Below are 20,532 nucleotides of genomic sequence, written 5' to 3' on the forward strand. Positions count from 1 at the left end.
TATCTATGGAGATTGTGTGTCGCTTATAATTTGACGCAATAAACTCTTGAAAAATGCTCACAATGTGGTTGCCTAACAGTCGATATATTTCATAGTGCTAATGATTGTCATTAATTCGTCTACACAAATAGACATTTCTTTTGTTTTACACGCAGCTTTATGATCATTTTAGCATCATAAGAACTTAGATTTAAACATAATTGATGAACAAAACATAGTAAGTTACAATTACTACTAGTGTTGAAGTTCTTTTTCTTGTGTCTTCATATTTCTTTGAATTCCGTGGTAGTGTAAATATTTCTTTGAACATATAGTCAGAACTTAGATTTAAGCATAATTTCCTTTCTTGCCAGATGACACGTTCCAAGAGTGTAAATATTTCTTTGAATTTCGTGGTAGTGTAAGGGATTCATTCTTGAGTTATAGAGGATATTATAAGAGGAGGCACTATAATTTAGTGAAATTGTAAATGTGTTTTTGAATCAACAGTTTGTAAATAGGGCGATGATGTACATGATAATGGGTTCTTTATTTCCGGAAATTTCAGTAAGATAACAGAAAACGGAGGCAATCAAATCCATTCCCACATTTTCAAGCAAGCACATACGATAAGTTTATATGAATACCAATCCTATTTAAAGTATAATGGGATCTAATTATCAATCATTTTCCTCTGGCGAAGAGGATTGTTGAAAGCTTGGAACTCACAATACATGCAACTCAATGACAGAGGACTCGATCCCGAACTCATGGTGATGATGCTGATTATCACCATGATCATTGTTAACAGGATCTGCAATCTTACGTGAAATCACGACTGAATTGATGACGTCATTCGGGTATGTTATGATACGTTCTCAACCGTTTGAAATGACTCATGTGTTTTGAATACGAATTACCTTACTATTTGAGTTTAGTTGTTATTGTTTTTTTATTACCATACTATAAAGATATATATTAAACTTTTTTTTATGTTTTTTTACAACCTCAAAAAAAATATATATCAATATATAGATTATACTCTTTTAGATGAAAAAATTATACAAACTATTAGGAAAGGAAATAACATCTACATATTAATATATAATAAGTAGTACTTAATGGATGTGCTTACCCCAAGCCTTTTTATTATATAACTATATATGACATGACATTATTTAATTTATTAAGTTGTGAGACTAGATGCTTTTAAATTCTTATGCTTTCACATTTCAAATGTTCATACATATATTATATCTCTATAATTTCCTCTCTCATTTCCAAACTAAGACGGTCACTAGAAACAAGCATCGACAACAAAATTTGTTGCTCAATCGCCTTACTGACTCCAGATGTCGCTACAAGTGCTTTGTGACAATCCGAAATTTCCTTTCGTACAAACCATTTAAAATCAATCAAGTCAGATATTTTCACTATCGTTTAGCATTGTTTTGGGTTTATTTGGGTATTCTAAGCTCAGTGCAATCAAGGTTTAGGTTCAGGGATGAGTTATTCCTATGTCATGACAAAACATTCGGGCCAAACATTCCTTCAAGAGGAGTGTATGGCCGCAAACTTGATTTTACGGCCGTACACCCCCACCCCACCCCTCATGGCCGAAAACTTCTCCCTATATATGGAGTACTTGGCCTTCATTCACCACTTTACACACTTCAAGTCTAGAGCTCTCTCTCTCTCTCTCTCTCTCTCTCTCACTATCATCGAGTTTCTTTCAAGATCTTCAAAGATGTAAGTGTTCCCACCTTGACTTGTTGCTACCTTTCCTTATTCTAGTGGTGAATCCATGTTTCATCTCATAAATTTCATCATTTGCTAGATCTTCATCTTTCACCAAGAACACCAACAACACACACTAGTTCTTGGTGGCTAAAAACCTTCTTCAAGCTTCCTAATAGTAAGTACCTGCTTCATATGCTTATTATCTACTAGAAATGCTTGCTTTTCACCCAGAAATCGACTCAATAAGCATGAACACGAAGGGTTTACGGCCGTAAACCCATGTGTACGGCCGTACACACCTCATGGGCCTTAAACCCTAGTCTTTAGTCAAAGATTGGCCTTAAACTCTTCCTTAAGCTATGCATGAGACCTAGAACACTTCCAGAAGGATAGAAAGGACCTTAAAACACCTCAAATGCACACTTCATCAAGAGTGTACGGCCGCAAACTCCTTGGCCGTACACCCATGGGTCGTACACCCATGGGCCGTAAACTCTTGGGCCGTAAACTCTTGGGCCGCAAACCCATGGCCGTATACACCTTTATGTGGCCGCAAACTTCCCTATTTCAATCACATATGATTCTAACACTTGGTTTCAAGTGTTTCGTAGTCCCTAAGGCGGTTTCTTTTCACAATCAGTTGCAGTTTACCTTAATCTAATACACATATGTGCTATTATATGTTAAATAGGATCCGTTGTGTTCGAGACTTAACTTGACACTCAGCATTTCTATCAATCTTACATTCGAATCACACGTCAAACAGTGAGTTCATGTCCCTTCATTTTTCGAGTTTTTAATATTTTCAGGGGGGGATACAAGCCAAACATAAATTGATTTTGTGAAATTTAGACAAAAAGGATTTCAATAAACTTAAAACGGGTGCAAACAATACGAACATACAGTTTCTATACTTTTATAAAATATTTAAATATTTTATCCCTTCTGTATTATGCTGAGCATAAGGGACGTTTTCAACTTACAAGCTTAACCACATAGTTATCAAATTCATACAATGTTATACATATACAAACACACAGACTATAATAGGTATAGTTTGAGAATTCATACAAGGTTATACATTTACGAACGGTTTTCCCTGTATTATTACTTGTAAAGTCGTTAATCTAGTTGGAGACACGTCCTTGGGCGCTAACAAACATAACTAAGTGGAGGACTACTCTTATGAACCAGAGTCTCCTCGAGGGAGAACATGATTTTTGTGTATAGATCTATACGGGACTGACTATCCCGCACCTTGCTGCTAGCTACAGTAGGACCGGCAGGTCTATGGGTGACAAAGTTATAAAGGATACTGGTGCCTGACTCGCGCCATATCAAGTTTAGTATGGTCATAAAACTCGCAAGTAGATAATGACAATACATTTACGTAGTAATATACTTTACATGGTTTCTTTATGAGAAATAAAACTACTATGCATACTGGTAATAATCGAGGTTTAAAACAAAACATTTATTCATAATCATGATAACCAGGGGTTTCATACTGAACATACAATACAAAGGGTTTTTGTACAAGAATACACACATACTACGGTTGATAGTAACTAGAATACAAACTAACGTATTTCTATACTACAACAAGATACAGTAATAAACATTTATAGATGGAACTGATATTATTTCACTTTTACTAAAGAAAATATCGCATTTTTTTGGAAACATAGAACATTTTTACAAGAATAATCAAAAGGTTTTCATTACAAAAACATCGCTTATGAACTCACCAGCTTTATGCTGATACTCTTTCAAAACTGCTTGTATTCTCAGGAAATTAGTAGAAAGGTATCTCAGCAGACTTTTGAGCAGACGGAGCGTATGGAGTCTCGCGTTCCTTTTTATTTACTTTTGAATGTATAAAAATGTGAAGTAAACTGATGTAAACACTTATTATATATATATATATATATATATATATATATATATATATATATATATATATATATATATTCAATGTAATGGTTGTGTTTTCTTTGATTACTATGATGCAATTGTTGTGATACTACGCATGACGTCATCTGCCCCCGAACGTTTCCGCCGATTTTCGGTTTGGGGGTGTGACAGATTGGTATCAGAGCTATTGTTTATAGTGAACTTAGTATACCGAACCTTACAAGGTATACAACAATAAACACTAAGGGGCCGAAATGCTCTGAACTAAAAGTATACTTTTAAAATATAAGTATTTTATAAAGAGTATACAAGTATATATTGTTGGATAAGGTGTCTAAGTCCATAACTTATTTGGTATATACTTGACCCGACCCGGCATGGTCCATTTGGGTTGCACTTCACCCGAACTATTTATATGGATAACATTATGAGAAGAGTATATTTGCGGCCTACTAATATATTATAAGTTATAATATATTAATATGAAATTGTATTATTTAATTAGTATTGATCTTAAATTAATTATGAATTAATTTAGTGATCATAAGGTGACTAATTAAATAATGGGCTATTGTACTTATATAGTGTGGGCTAACACTCATAAGGAAATGCGCTAAGCTTGAATGGGATTCCATGGATGATCCATGGAGCTTTTAACCCATGGATCCTTGGAATAGGAAAAGACATGGGTTATTAGGGTGTGCATGGTTCATAACCCTAATCATCTACACTATATAAAGAGGCTTATGGTGCTTGAGAAGACACTATGTGTGTATGCATAAGGTGTGGCCGATTTCTAGAGTATTAGAGTGCTCTCTCATAAGTTTTCCAAGTTTGTGGTGATTTGTGATTTCCATTTGAGGCATTCACATTATTGGTGCTTGGCTCTCAAACTCCCAAGGAAATAACTCACTAACAAAGGTATGTAATTCTTCTAGTATCTTTTATGTTTAAAAGTACCCCATGTATGCTAGATAGGTTATGAACCTTGGAAAATTATTTTGCATGTATTTTAGACAAACATAGATCCAAGGTTTCTAGGGTTGCATGAACACCTTAGGAGTGTTAGTTTGCTCAAAACCCAACAGTGGTATCAGAGCCTAGGCTTGTTTGTTTGATACTTGATGCAAACTTGTTGAAAAACTCAAGTTTTTTGCATTCTGCAGCATGAACTCGCCGAGTCCATGGGGGGGACTCGCCGAGTCCATGAGTAAATTCATCCTACTCGTCGAGTAGGTTCGTGCACTCGACGAGTAGAAGCCTCAGAATGCAGATTGTCGAGTTTTGCTGCTGGAAATGGACTAGAAACATTACCCTAAACTGTTTTGGTGTTATAAAACCTGTTTTAGATGGTGTAATGTTTATAAAGTAACTAAACCTTTAATAAATTCCCAATCTTAGTTACTTTAGGAAAATGTGAATATGGTGCTAACCCATGAAATTCACACTTTGTACCTTACCAAGTCGTTGGTGGAGCGTGTGTGGTTAACCGGCACACTAACTTGGACTAGTAAGGATCACGAAGGGTGACTTAATGTTTATCATAGATCGGTGGAGCGTGTGTGGTTAACCGGCGCATTGATTAGGTGATAATATTAAGGGTACCAAGTGAATTTGCATGGTTATTCACACCTTGTTTTGTGATCCTCGGCATCCCAGTCACAAAACTTGAAGGGCACAATCGAGATTGAAACATGCCATTGAAAAGTTCAATGAATCTCAAAAGAATCTAGGAATTTCAAAACCAATTAAACCTAATAATTCATTTCGTTTTCATGGTGGAAATTGGTGAATCGTCATTCACCTACCTTCAAATATGTTATAGCTTAGATTACAGCATCCTTCTTCTAAGTTATAATATATTGTGTTGGATCCTAGCCTTAATATTACATTTGGGTGTATTATTAAGGATTCGATATATCTAATCTAAACTTGTTTTCTTCCTTTTAGATGTCTTCCAACAACAATGCTTCGGGCTCTAACCCTACGGGCTCCTTTTCCCTCATGAACCTTTGTGGGAGGGTCATCTTTGATGGTTCCAACTTCATGGATTGGATCCGGAACATCAGGATGGTAACTCGTTACGAGGACAAGGAATATGTCCTCGATAAGGAGCTGAAGGAGCTTGATGAGTCCACTGCTACTCCTGAGGAGGTCGCTGAATATCAGGCACATGAAAGAGATGCCACCAAGGTGTCATGCATCATGATGGCCACCATGACAGCTGAACTCCAAAAGTCCTATGAGGACTATTACCCTTTTGAGATGCATCAGGATCTGATGGAAAGGTACCATCAGAGTGCTCGTCAAGAGCGGTATGAAATAACCTCCTCCATGATCACTACCCGTATGAAGGATAGCGGACCAATCACGAGCCACATGCAGAAAATGCAAAGGTATGTGGACCGTCTAATGAAACTGAATGTGAACTTCCCTGAGGAGTTGGCAATTGATATCATTTTGCACTCCTTGCCCTCGTGTTATGATTAATTTCGTATGACATACCACATGAACAAGGAGGAAGTCACACTCAGTAAACTTCAAGGACTTCTGAAGACTACCGAAAGTGGTCTTAAGAGTAAGTCGGTTACTACTCCTACTCCTACTACTACCCCTGTTTTGGCTATCGGGCAAGGCAAAGGGAAGAAGAGGAAGCACCCTTCGAAGGGTACCAAGGGAAATTCCCTTGAAGGCTCCTCATCTGGAACCAAAGGTGGTTCTATCACTCCTTATGTTATCCCTAAGGATGCTGAATGCTTCTACTGTCAAAATAAGGGGCACTGGAAGCGAAACTGCCCAAAGTACTTGCAGGATGTCAAGGATGGGAAAGTGAAACCATCCCATGTAGGTATTTACACTATATTGTCTAATAACTCACCATATTCTAATTCTTGGGTTCTTGATACAGGTTGTGGTATTCACATCTGTTGTGACTTGCAGAGCCTAAGAAGAAGTGAGGATGTGGAGCACGGAAAGATAAACTTAATCATGGGGAACAAGAAGGTTGCACCTGTTGCCAAGATTGGAGTTTATACTTTGTTGCTAGATAGTGGGTTAAAGTTAGATTTGAATAAATGTGTGTACTCGTCTGAAATGGCGAGGAATATTATTTCCTTTCATGCCTTGTACAAACAAGGTTTTACCTTTTCTTTTGATAATGAAGTTGGTAGTATTAATGCTTTCTTTAATAATGTTCTTTATTTTAAAGTATTACCTTGTGATGGTGTGTATGAAGCTATATCGGTTGTAGATAATTTAGAAAATAATGTATTATGTATTGATTCTTCTACTATCTTGGATAAAGCATCTTTGTGGCATTGTCGTCTTGGACATGTAAGCAAGAAACGCAAAGGCCAGCTCCAAAAGGATGGAGTCTTGGAGTCGTTCGACCTCAAGTCGGATGATAGTTGTGAGTCTTGTCTACTTGGAAAAATGACAAAATCACCCTTCACTGGTACTTGTGCAAGGGGTGAGGGTTTGTTGGACCTTATACATACTGATGTATGTGGACCATTCAAAACCGCCACAAGGGATGCTAATCGCTATTATGTGACTTTTATTGATGATTTTAGTAGATATGGTTATGTCTACTTAATCAAACATAAGTCAGAAACTTTTGAAAGGTTTAAAGAGTTTAAACAGGAAGTAGAAAATCAATTGGGCAGGAACATTAAGATGCTTCGATCCGATCGAGGTGGTGAGTATCTTAGTACTGAGTTCCTCGACTATCTTAAAGAGTGTGGGATTGTCTCACAATTGACACCTCCCAGGACACCACAACTGAATGGTGTAGCTGAGAGGCGTAATCGAACTTCGTTGGACATGGTTCGCTCTATGATGAGTCGAGCTTTGCTACCAATCTCTTTTTGGGGGTATGCCTTAGAGACTGTCGTCCATATCCTTAATCTAGTCCCTACAAAGAAGGTTGCCAAAACACCTCATGAAATGTGGACTGGGAAAGTTCCCAATTTGGACCATATCAAGATTTGGGGTTGAAAGGATTTCGTGAGGTGCGAGACTCATGACAAGCTCGAACCTCGAAGTGATAGGTGTATTTTCATCGGCTACCCACAAAAATCCTTTGGTTACCTTTTCTACAGACCCAGTGAGAATGTGGTCTTTGTGGCTAGGAGAGGGGTCTTTCGAGAGAGAGAATTTATAAACCAAGGAGACAGTGGGAGGCAAATTGACCTTGAAGAAATTCAAGACTCAATTGGTGAAGGAACCTCAGACACTAGCAATCAACTTGAGGAAGAAATTCCTGTTGATCCAGCTGACGAGTCTATACTTCCGAGGCGTTCCACAAGGGTTAGGAACACACCTGAGTTTTATTATGGATTTCATATTACTACGGAAGGTGATACATTTATCAGTGACAGTACACTGGTAAATCTGGATGAACCTAACAGTGTTAAGGAAGCCATGGCAGGCCCAGAGTCTGCTAAATGGAAGGAGGCTATGGACAGCGAGATACAGTCCATGTATGACAATCAAGTTTGGAACTTGGTTGACAATGTACCAGGCCGTAAGACAGTCGGGTGCAAATGGATCTTCAAGAAGAAGACCGACATGGATAGGAAGGTGCACACTTATAAGGCTCGACTGGTTGCGAAGGGTTTTACTCAGACTCAGGGTATTGATTATGATGAAACCTTTTCACCAGTAGCAAATATTAAGTCTATTAGGGTTATGCTAGCCATTGCTGCATTTCATGATTATGAAATATGGCAAATGGATGTCAAAACCGCTTTCCTTAACGGAAAGTTGGCTGAGGATGTTTACATGAATCAGCCAGAGGGTTTTGTCAGTGCAGAGTACCCCAATAGAGTGTGCAAGCTTGAGAAATCCATTTATGGATTGAAACAAGCATCTCGAAGTTGGAATCTTTGTTTCGATGAGAAGGTCAAAGAGTTTGGTTTCTCAAGGAGTGAAGATGAGTCCTGCGTGTATGTCAGAGCTAGTGGGAGTATAGTTAGCTTTTTGGTACTGTATGTGGATGACATACTACTCATAGGAAATGACATCCCAACCTTGCAGGAGGTTAAGTCCTGGCTTGGGAAGTGCTTTGCTATGAAGGACCTTGGAGAAGCTGCCTATATCCTAGGGATAAGGATATTAAGAGAAATGAGTAAAAGATTAATTGGACTTAGTCAGAGTATCTACTTGGATAAGGTGTTGAAAAGGTTCAACATGCAGAATTCCAAGAAAGGAGAATTATCGATCCAAAGCAATGCCAAACTGAGCAAGGCTCAGAGCCCGAGTACAGAAGATGAGATAGCTGAGATGAGTCGATTACCTTATGCTTCCGCTGTTGGTTCGATCATGTATGCTATGACTTGAACCCGTCCTGATGTGGCCTTCGCTTTGAGCATGGTCAGCAGATATCAGGGGAACCCTGGCAAGGCTCATTGGACTGCGGTAAAGATTATTCTCAAGTACCTGCGGAGGACTAAGGATTGGATCCTTACCCTTGGTGGGAGTGATGACTTGAGAGTAGTAGGGTATAGTGATGCTAGCTTTCAGACTGATAGGGATAACTTCCGCTCTCATTCGGGCTGGGTCTTTACCTTAAATGGAGGGGCAATCACTTGGAAGAGTTCCAAACAGGAGACTGTAGCTGATTCGACTTGTGAATCAGAGTACATAGCAGCGAGTGAAGCGGCAAAGGAGGCGATATGGCTGAGGAACTTCATCGGAGACCTTGGAGTTGTACCAGCTATTAAGGAGCCTATGGAGATTTTCTGTGACAGCAATAGTGCGGTTTCCTTAGCCAAGGAACCAAGAGATCATGGCAGATCCCGACACATTGACAGAAAATATCACTTCATAAGACACAAGATAGAAGAGGGACTCCTCGTGGCAAAGAGGGTATCGTCAGATGAGAACCCTGTGGATCCCCTTACGAAGGTACTGACGAGGATGAAGCATTTGCAGCATGCGAGACACATCGGGCTGAGGGACGATATTAGTTTTACAGATTAGATAGTTATTACTGAAACTTGTAAAATGTAATCGACGTTTGATGATGAATAAAAGTTGTGATTTATTTATGAGTAAGGTGTTGCTATCATTGTCAATTATTTACTATTGTTTCAGCTTTGCATGTTTTGACTTCCAGAATAATAAATTTATTCAAACTCTCCACAGTCGGTCATATGTCGGAAGTAGGTATGAATCAAGACTGTCATGAATTGGGATTGTAGATGACTAAAGGTGTTTAGCCATAGCAATGGTTGCTACAACATTCATGAGTACTCATAAGTTATGAGTATTGGAATAAACCCACGCTCACTTGTATCACTTCATGGAATTTATCTCGAGTGATCGTGAGACGGTAATATCATATATGTCTTCAAACCTAGAGATATGAGTTGTTACCTATGAGTTGGTTGTGCATTGATTGCACGTAAACGCATCAGTAACTTGATGTTATAAAACGTGTCTTTGTGTGCAATTCAATAAGTAGTAGAACAAGCATATGAGTCGAAGTTTATCTGTTCCTTCTAGAAATAGAAGCGATATCTGGGCCCCTCGATGATTTTGTTTTGACCTATGTACCGGGCCCGGTCAGAAGTAAATTGATGTGTTCGATTAAATCCTTTGTCAAACAAATCGGAAATCGGGAAACAAACTGCTGGACAATAAGTAAGACATTGTTCCATGTATTTGTCCGGCTGATATCATGAGAGCAGAGGATTATGTGATCACTTATCTAAAATGGCGCTTCATAGTTCAACAGAGTTTTCGAGAGCTACGATTGCCGGTTGGTTCCAGAAGCTATATAGGCAAATACAGTTATCAGACTTATCCAAGTGGGAGACTGTTGGATAAGGTGTCTAAGTCCATAACTTATTTGGTATATACTTGACCCGACCCGGCATGGTCCATTTGGGTTGCACTTCACCCGAACTATTTATATGGATAACATTATGAGAAGAGTATATTTGCGGCCTACTAATATATTATAAGTTATAATATATTAATATGAAATTGTATTATTTAACTAGTATTGATCTTAAATTAATTATGAATTAATTTAGTGATCATAAGGTGACTAATTAAATAATGGGCTATTGTACTTATATAGTGTGGGCTAACACTCATAAGGAAATGGGCTAAGCTTGAATGGGAGTCCATGGATGATCCATGGAGCTTTTAACCCATGGATCCTTGGAATAGGAAAAGACATGGGTTATTAGGGTTTGCATGGTTCACAACCCTAATCATCTACACTATATAAAGAGGCTTATGGTGCTTGAGAAGACACTATGTGTGTGTGCATAAGGTGTGGCCGATTTCTAGAGTATTAGAGTGCTCTCTCATAAGTTTTCCAAGTTTGTGGTGATTTATGATTTCCATTTGAGGCATTCACATTATTGGTGCTTGGCTCTCAAACTCCCAAGGAATCAACTCACTAACAAAGGTATGTAATTCTTCTAGTATATTTTATGTTTAAAAGTACCCCATGTATGCTAGATAGATTATGAACCTTGGAAAATTATTTTGCATGTATTTTAGACAAACATAGATCCAAGGTTTCTAGGGTTGCATGAACACCTTAGGAGTGTTAGTTTGCTCAAAACCCAACATATATACGTACCAGAAACAGTAACATAAGTAGAAAAAAACAAAAGTATTTGGATGTTGGACACTGAGGTTAAACCTGGGCAGTTATGTAATCATGTCTAGGGTCAATATAGCCTGATCAACTATATTTATTTGAGACATGACCAAGATGTGCTTGGGAGTGACTGTGGTGTCGCAGCAGGCCTAAAACTTACCAAGTACATATACATCAGAGATCGATAGAAAAAATCATACAACATTAAAATACTATAGGAGTATTTTAGTTACTATAAGATAACAACAAAGCATCGAGCATACACGTATAATACTATAGAAGTATTATTAGATTCGACGTCTATTAACTATCTCTCTACCTCTATTCTCGCGTAGATAGCATGGCTGGATTCCATCTCCCTGGCGACCCGTACTTTCCCAACCAAGGAAATAATGGATGGCTCGAGGCAGAGCCAGACAAAAATCATGAAATTCTCTTGGGCGATGACTTCGCAGAGCAGTTTCCCGAAGAGGTCGATTCAGATCCTGAGGTCGAGGACTTACCTCAAGTGGCCCCAATACCAAATCCTAACCCCCAGCTTGTATTCGAAGGCCCAACGCCTATGTGGGTCGGAAGCCTGGATAGGTGGAGCCACGAGAAAGGCCAACCCCGCCTGTACAATGGGGATCGCCGCTTCTACAATGTGAACGAGGGAGGCTCCACAGACAGAGCTCTTCCAATCATAGTCTGCCGAGTGGCCCGCAATGTTGAGCTAAGTGTGGCGGCCATTCAGGTAACTGTAGAGCTTGAGGCAGACTCGGATGCCAACACAAACTGCATTCGCAATCTTGAAGTTGCTTATGCGAGGGCTATGAGAGATAACGAGGCCCTGCAGAAAGAACTAGCTGCAACTCGAGCTAACGTTATCGAGAACCGAGCTTGTCTGTCGGTGTATGAAAGGCACCTGCTCGACATGGAGCGCCAACTGGCTAACTTAAGGATCTGTCCGAGGAGTGCCTGTCGCCAATAGGAAATACTCCACTCATCCTTTCTTTTTGTATAAGGAATAGCCTTCATATCTATGCTCTAAGTAGCACTTTTCCCCGTAAACGTTCCTGTCTTGCAAGTACTATATTACTAGTTCTTTATGCTGTCAAAATTTCCCTCTGTTGGTATGTTGTAGACCTACTCTTAGGTCAAATTTTCCGAACTCTGTGTAATCTCAATACCAACTATAGTGATAGCAATCTTATTTCAGTTAAAGATCATCATTATCAAAATATATTCTAGATCAGTATCATGCAAACTAAGTAACTCTATCCAAGTCATACCACTTTATCTTTGAAATTTATAACTAAGAAAAGCCACCTCACAAACGTCTCGTCAGAAGTTCATTCAAAAATGGTCACTTTGAATCCAAAAATTGTTTCATATAGACTTCCTTTGTGGATGGTATTCGGGACCTTTTAGAAGTCGGATTATAATTCTCTCGGAAAACAGTATAACTTAGCTTATTTAACACTTGTGCAATACCCACTCCCGTAGAATACCCCTCAGGAATGTCATCAGAACCATTCAGAGTAGTCCTCCAAGGCGTAAAATTTATAAGTATATAAATTTGTGAAACAAAACTACCGATGTCCTTCGCCACTCACAAGATTGTTTCCCTTCATGCCACAGAACCATGTCTTCACAAGGAGGTAACCAACCTATTGGCGAGACACCAATTCTGCAGATAGACTTCGCCATATTTCAGGCCACAGTCACAGCCGCCGTGACAGCTGCCATGCCACAATTCAATGCCAACAACCCGAAGGAGAATAGAAACAGTTTCAACACCTCAAACTGTAGTAACATACAAGGAGACCGACAAGAGCCTAGCCATGATGATACTTCGACTCCCAAACTTAAGAATAATAAACGAAAATTCTGGAACAAAAAGGAGCGCAAGTTATCTCAAAAACTTGCCAATAGACAACAACCTGTGGCAACTTCCACAGCCACGACATCTGCCACTCCAGTACCAATGCCAGTACGACAATATGATGGGAACCTACCGGATTGCAAGGAATGCAACTTCCATGACTTAGGAAAATGTCGCAAATTACAATGTAAGAACTGCAACAGACACGGACACACCATTCGTTTCTGCAGGGCACCGGCACGATCAATTCCCCAATTCTTGGCATGGAAGTGAGTCAGGTTTATTATAGTTGTGGCGAATCTGGACATTTCAAAAGAGATTGTCCTATGACTAAAAATGGCAAAGAAGCTCGTTCCTGTAGGACCCCGACTCAACACATCACTTCAACTACCGATGCTAGTAAAATTCAAGTATGCCATGCATGTGGTGAAATGGGGCATTTCAAGAGAAACTGTCCGACGGAGAGAAATGACGGAGGAGAAGGAGGAGTGTAGCAGCAGGACATATAAGAGCAACGAGGAAACCCCCTCCCTTTTTGAAGATTTTGGTACGTCTTTTAGATAAATTTTAATTTATATTAGTGTTAAAAGTTGGGGAAATTAAAAAGTAATCATAAATAACTCACTCGTCCGATGAAGTCATAACGATCGTAAGAGAAGTAAAGGTCCGTACAGGTGAGCTATGATGACTTAGTATGTATATCAGGGATTGTTCATAGCTAAGATTTTGCAGACTTAGAGTGAGTGATTCCGCCTTAATTTCCTATTCCTTGTCTGGTTGTGGATTCCGGGCAGAGTCACCCAGTCGACCGTCTTATTCATTTTAATTATACATAACTTGTATATGCCAAGCAATCATAGAGGTACCGAGAAGAATCATAATATAAAGTATCGACACTAGTCATCAAGCACTTTCACTACTAGTACTTGCTTCTCGCAAGTATGATTTGTGGGAGTGGTATTATCAAGAAAACACTAGAAAGCCTACATATAATACACTGTCGAGCACACTATAAATACACCATCATTATAACAGATGTTTCTTTCAAATCGACCTAACACTTGTTTCGATACAAGAATCTGGCGTAGTTATTTGACAAGGATTAGTGTAGTCCTCACCATACCAAGTTCGTATGTCACGAAAACCCACCATCTTAACCGACCAATTATCGAGACCCACGTCACTCGTAACGACAACCTGACATAGATCTCTGAATCACCCTTCTCCCATATTCTAGACCCCGAAGTACTCATGCGAGGAGTACTATATCGTCCAAAACCTTTCCGAAGTATACCCTTGGTCGAATTCTCCTAAAACAACAGTTATCACACCAGTATCAAGGCTGTACCTTTTGAAACCCTTTATGGCCGTGAGTGCAGATCCCCTCTGTGCTGGGCTGAGGTGGGCGACATGCAGCTAACCAAGGGACAAGTCCCGACAGCACTCGTAGGCCCAGAAATCATCCGTGAAACCACAGAAAGGATCATACAAATCCGGGAATGACTAAAGGCCTAGAGAGATAGACTAAGAGCTACGCCGATAAGAAACGAAGACCTTTAGAGTTCTAGGTTAACAACCATGTTTTATTGAAGGTCTCACCCTGGAAGGGCATGATACGCTTTGGAAAGCGTGGAAAGCTAAATCCAAGATACATAGGACCATTCGAGATCCTTGCTAGGATCGGTTCCGTAGCATACAAACTTCGCTTACCACAGGAGCTTAGCAACATCCATCCCGTCTTCCACGTCTCGAATCTTAAAAAGTTTTTATCTGACGAGACCCTTATGATCTCTATCGATGAGATTGAAATCAACGAGAACATTAACTTCATGGAAGAACCCATCGAAATCATGGATAGAGAGATCAAACGAACGAAACAAAGTCGCATACCAATGGTGAAAGTTCGCTGGAATGCCAGGCGGGGACCTGAATTCACTTGGGAGCGCGAAGATTTAATGAAACAAGAAATATATGCATCTCTTTCTGAGTCTGTGACTTGTGTTCTACGTTTGAATTTTGGGACGAAATTCCCTCTAACGGGGGGATGATGTGACAATTCGAAATTTCGTTTCGTATAAACCATTTAAAATCAATCAAGCCAGATATTTTTCCGCTATCATTTAGCATTGTTTTGGGTTTATTTGGGTATTCTAAGCTCAGTGCAATCAAGGTTTAGGTTCAGGGATGAGTTATTCCTAGGTCATAACAAAACATTCGGGCCAAACATTCCTTCAAGAGGAGTGTATGGCCGCAAACTTGAGTTTACGGCCGTACACCCCCACCCCACCCCTCATGGCCGACAACTCCTCCGTATATATGGAGTACTTGGCCTTCATTCACCACTTTACACACTTCAAGTCTATAGCTCTCTCTCTCTCTCTCTCTCTCTCTACCATCGAGTTTCTTTCAAGATCTTCAAAGATGTAAGTGTTCCCACCTTGACTTGTTGCTACCTTTCCTTATTCTAGTGGTGAATCCATGTTTCATCTCATAAATTTCATCATTTGCTAGATCTTCATCTTTCACCAAGAACACCAGGAACACACACTAGTTCTTGGTGGCTAAAAACCCTCTTCAAGCTTCCTAATAGTAAGTACCTGCTTCCTATGCTTATTATCTACTAGAAATGATTGCTTTTCACCCAGAAATCGACTCAATAAGCATGAACACGAAGGGTTTACGGCCGTAAACCCATGTGTACAGCCGTACACACCTCATGGGCCGTAAACCCTAGTCTTTAGTCAAAGATTGACCTTAAACTCTTCCTTAAGCTATGCATGAGACCTAGAATACTTCCGGAAGGATAGAAAGGACCTTAAAACACCTCAAATGCACACTTCATCAAGAGTGTACGACCGCAAACTCCTTGGCCGTACACCCATGGGCCGTACACCCATGGGCCGTAAACTCTTGGGCCGTAAACTCTTGGTCCGCAAACCCATGGTCGTACACACCTTTATGTGGCCGCAAACTTCCCTCTTTCAATCACATATGATTCGAACACTTGGTTTCAAGTGTTTCCTAGTCCCTAAGGTGGTTTCTTTTCACGATTAGTTGCAGTTTACCTTAATCTAATACACATATGTGCTATTATATGTTAAATAGGATCCGTTGTGTTCGAGACTTCACTTGACACTCAGCATTTATATCAATCTTACATTCGAATCACACGTCAAACAGTGAGTTCATACCCCTTAATTTTTCGAGTTTTTAATATTTTCAGAAGGGGGGGGGGATACAAGCCAAACATAAAATGATTTTGTGAAATTTAGACAAAAAGGATTTCAATAAACTTAAAACGGGTGCAAACAATACAAACATACAGTTTCTATACTTTTATAAAATATTTAGATATTTTATCCCTTCTGTATTATGCTGAGCATAAGGGACGTTTTCAACTTACAAGCTTAACCACATAGTTATCAAATTCATACAAGGTTATACATATACAAACATACAGACTATAATAGGTATAGTTTGGGAATTCATACAAGGTTATACATTTATGAACGGTTTTTCCTGTATTATTACTTGTAAAGTCGTTAATCTAGTTGGAGACACGTCCTTGGGCGCTTACAAACATAACTAAGCGGAGGACTACTCTTATGAACCAGAGTCTCCTCGAGGGAGAACGTGATTTTTGTGTATAGATCTATACGGGACTGACTATCCCGCACCTTGCTGCTAGCTACAGTAGGACCGGCAGGTCTACGGGTGACAAAGTCATAAAGGATACTGGTGCCCGACTCGTCCCATATCAAGTTTAGTATGGTCATAAAACTCGCAAGTAGATAATGACGAAACATTTACGTAGTAATATACTTTACATGGTTTCTTTATGAGAAATAAAACTACTATGCATACTGGTAATAATCGAGGTTTCAAACAAAACATTTATTCATAATCGTGATAACCAGGGCTTTCATACTAAACATACAATACAAAGGGCTTTTGTACAAGAGTACACACATACTACGGTTGATAGTAACTAGAATACAAACTAACGTTTTTCTATACTACAACAAGATATAGTAATAAACATTTATAGATGGAACTGATATTATTTCACTTTTACTAAAGAAAATATCGGATTTTCTTGGAAACATAGAACATTTTTACAAGAATCATCAAAAGGTTTTCATTACAAAAACATCGCTTATGAACTCACCAGCTTTATGTTGATACTCTTTCAAAACTGCTTGTATTCTCAGGAAATTAGTAGACAGGTATCTCGACAGACTTTTGAGCAGACGGAGCGTATGGAATCTCGCGTTCCTTTTTATTTACTTTTGAATGTATAAAAATGTGAAGTAAACTGATGTAAACACTTATTATATATATTCAATGTAATGGTTGTGTTTACTTTGATTAATATGATGCAATTGTTGTGATACTACGCATGACTTCATCCGCCCTCGAACGTTTCCGCCGATTTTCGGTTTGGGGGTGTGACATGCTTCACGAGTATTTTATGAATGAATTAGTTCCAAACTTATAGACGATTTTTGTCACTACTCATTTACTAATTTCTATGTTGATAACCAAATATGAAAGGATAGCACCTGTAAACAACATAATTTAAGCCACTTCTAGCAACTGATGTTCCTATCCGATGGTATTTTAGAAGAAAAGTAACAATATATGGTCACGTGATAGTTCAACAAAATCTTTGGTCATATGTTTTCTAATATCAGTGTTCGATGCATTTTTATTAAATCAAGGAGAGAGATGTTTTAAAAGTTCATTTTGTTGAGGCCATATGAGGAGTATTAGTAAAATATTGAAGCAGTATGGAAAGTACTTAGGGAGGTATTGGGATTTGAGAACATTGTAAGGGAGCAACTCGGAAGGAGAATTTTCCTTAATTTTTTCTTGAGAGGATTCATAACCGTTAATATTTTCCACATTCGAAAGTTTCTCCCGTTTTGAAAACCCCTTGGTGCTCACTAGCAGAGCTAGTAGGGGGGCAACTGGGTGATGCGCTTACCCCAACTTTTCTAATTGAAGTAAATTCCAATTCTAATTTAGTTGCAACTGAAAAGGCCCCTATCAAATTGATAATTAAACCCTATAGCCCCTCCCATCAATTTAAATCATTATTTACCCTAACTCTCAATCCTCAGTTAATTATTTTGAAGACTTAGTGTTGCTTCTCAACTCAACTCTCCAAGTCAAGGTTATTTATACTCTTTTATACGTTCTACCTTTTTTCTAATTTACATATAGTAACATTATTATAACTAGTAATTTAGTTTATTATAAATATAAGGTAAATCTTAAGAAACAAAGAACCATGATTTTTTTTCCGTACTAAAATAAGATGTTCATAACTACAATTGCATCCTGTTAGTGATAATCATAGAGAAATATGTTCACAATACACGACTACAACCTAACAGGATAAGTAATATCGAAAAGCCAATATTTCTCGTTCAAGTTTACTAACCCAATTACGCTATTTAGTTATAAATATATTTTAATATGTTATTACAATGTAAACCCCCGTTATTCCAAAAATTTGGCTCCGCCCCTATTGGTGCTAATGTTTTCTCCTATTGAATTTTGAAAAATATAGGTTCCAAATATTCACCTTATGTCTTTCGATACTTACGACAAAGGTGCGATCAGATTGTGTGGTTTTCCCATTAAGTCACATACCTGTAGGGACACATATGAATGGTTCCAAGCTGTCTATTCACAATTTGTACTAATTAATAAGCTCTCAGAATACCTTTTTTGGCGTTCAAAAGGTTATTTGACGCAATAAGCTCTTGAAAAAAGCTCATAATGTGGTTGCGCTAAAGGTCAATATATTTCATAGTGCTAATGATTGTCGCTAATTCGTCTACACGAATAGACATTTATTTGGTTTTACATGCAGCTTTATGATCATTTTAGCATCATAAGAACTTAGATTTAAGCATAATTGATGAACAGAATAGAACATAGTAAGTTACAATTAATCACTACTAGTGTTGAAGTTCTTTTTCTTGTGTCTTCATATTCTTTTGTACATTCAGTCCTTTCTCTCTTGCCAGATGACACGTTCCAACAGTGTAAACGTTTCTTTGAATTCAGTGGTAGTGTAAGGCCTTCTTTCTTAAGTTAGAGGATATTAGAGGAGGAACTATAATTTAGTGAAAAAGTAAATAAGTTTTTGAATCAACAATTTGTAAATAGGCAGATGATGTAAAACATAATATAGGGTTCTTTATTTCCGGAAATTTCAGTAAGATAAAAGAAAACTGAGACAATCAAATCCATTCCCACACTTTCAAGAAAGCACATACGATAAGTTTATATGAATACCAATCCTATTTAACGTAGAATGAGATCTAATTATCAATCATTTTCCTCTGGCCAAGAGGATTGTTGAAAGCTTGGAACTCACAATACTTGCAACTCAATGGTATGACAGACTCGATCCCCAACTCATGGTGATGATGATGATTATCACCATGATCATTGTTAACAGGATCTGCAAATTTACGTGAAATCACAACTGAATTGATGACATCATCGTTTGGATGAAAGATGGAGAGAACTTCGAACCCTTGAAGTTGTTGTGCTTCTACCACTGGATAGAGAAAGATACGGGCACCATGAGCACTCCTCAGCATGAGCAAAGCACCGGGGGCCATGTACTTTGCCAAATGATCAATCACCTTAACCTTCTCATCATTATCCATCCCTACAAGTGCAGCCAAGAAAATGACATCATATCCCTTCAACTCATCTGTCACATCCATTATATTGGCAGTGTGGAATACCATTCTTTGGGACAGATCAGGGTCAGACGAAACAAGATGAGAGGCCATCGAATTTGCGGAAGAGTCTATGTCAAAGTTGTGAAAAATGGTGTCCTTGAGATGATAAGAGGCTAATACAATAGATGTGAGAGGCAAGGGGCCAGACCCCACAAATGCAAGACGCTTAGGGGCTTGTCCAAATGTAGAATAGTGTTCAGTAAGAATGTCAAACTCAAGACGGCTAAGCTTCAGGTAATTGGAGTAGTAAGGGAATTCTTTTAGATGGTGAAGTGGATTTGGGAAAGAGCCTAAAATGGTGGAGAAGTGGGCTTCAAGATGGCCTTCAGCCTCACCACAAAGTCTTATGAGCTTTGACCTTATTTCTTGAATATTGGCCGGGAGAGTGGATATGTTTATAGAAGAGGGTGGGATGCATGTGCGGACCAGCTCAGTGAACAGACTATCAACATCTTTGGAGGGTTTCAGATTGTCAAGCTTTGAAATTTTATGATAAATCTCACACACTTTCTGTACCAAAACGATCTCTTTCTGGAGTGATTCCATGTCTGACACTAAACAATCGGATATTTCTTGGACAAGCTTTTAAGATAAACTCTTTGTATGTCAGAAAACAAAGAACCAATTGTGTCTGTATGTAATTCTCA

General features: G+C 38.6%; 1 protein-coding gene across 1 annotated transcript; it reads right to left on the reverse strand.

Moving 5' to 3' along the window:
- Window positions 1-19,308: 19,308 nt before the first annotated feature.
- Window positions 19,309-20,532, reverse strand: LOC145124797 (putative nicotianamine synthase 4). Its single transcript, XM_079060261.1, has one exon. It carries the CDS (start codon window positions 20,429-20,431, stop codon window positions 19,454-19,456), a length of 978 nt encoding a protein of 325 aa, XP_078916387.1. The 5' UTR covers window positions 20,432-20,532; the 3' UTR covers window positions 19,309-19,453.

Source organism: Lactuca virosa, chromosome 7 (assembly GCF_052849685.1).
Source record: "Lactuca virosa cultivar CGN04683 chromosome 7, Lactuca_virosa_CGN04683_v6, whole genome shotgun sequence".
In the NCBI taxonomy this organism is placed as follows: Eukaryota; Viridiplantae; Streptophyta; class Magnoliopsida; order Asterales; family Asteraceae; genus Lactuca; species Lactuca virosa.

What these genes read in the sequence shown, in the direction of transcription:
- LOC145124797 (XM_079060261.1), bottom strand. Translation starts at nt 20,431, where the DNA reads ATGGAATCACTCCAGAAAGAGATCGTTTTGGTACAGAAAGTGTGTGAG.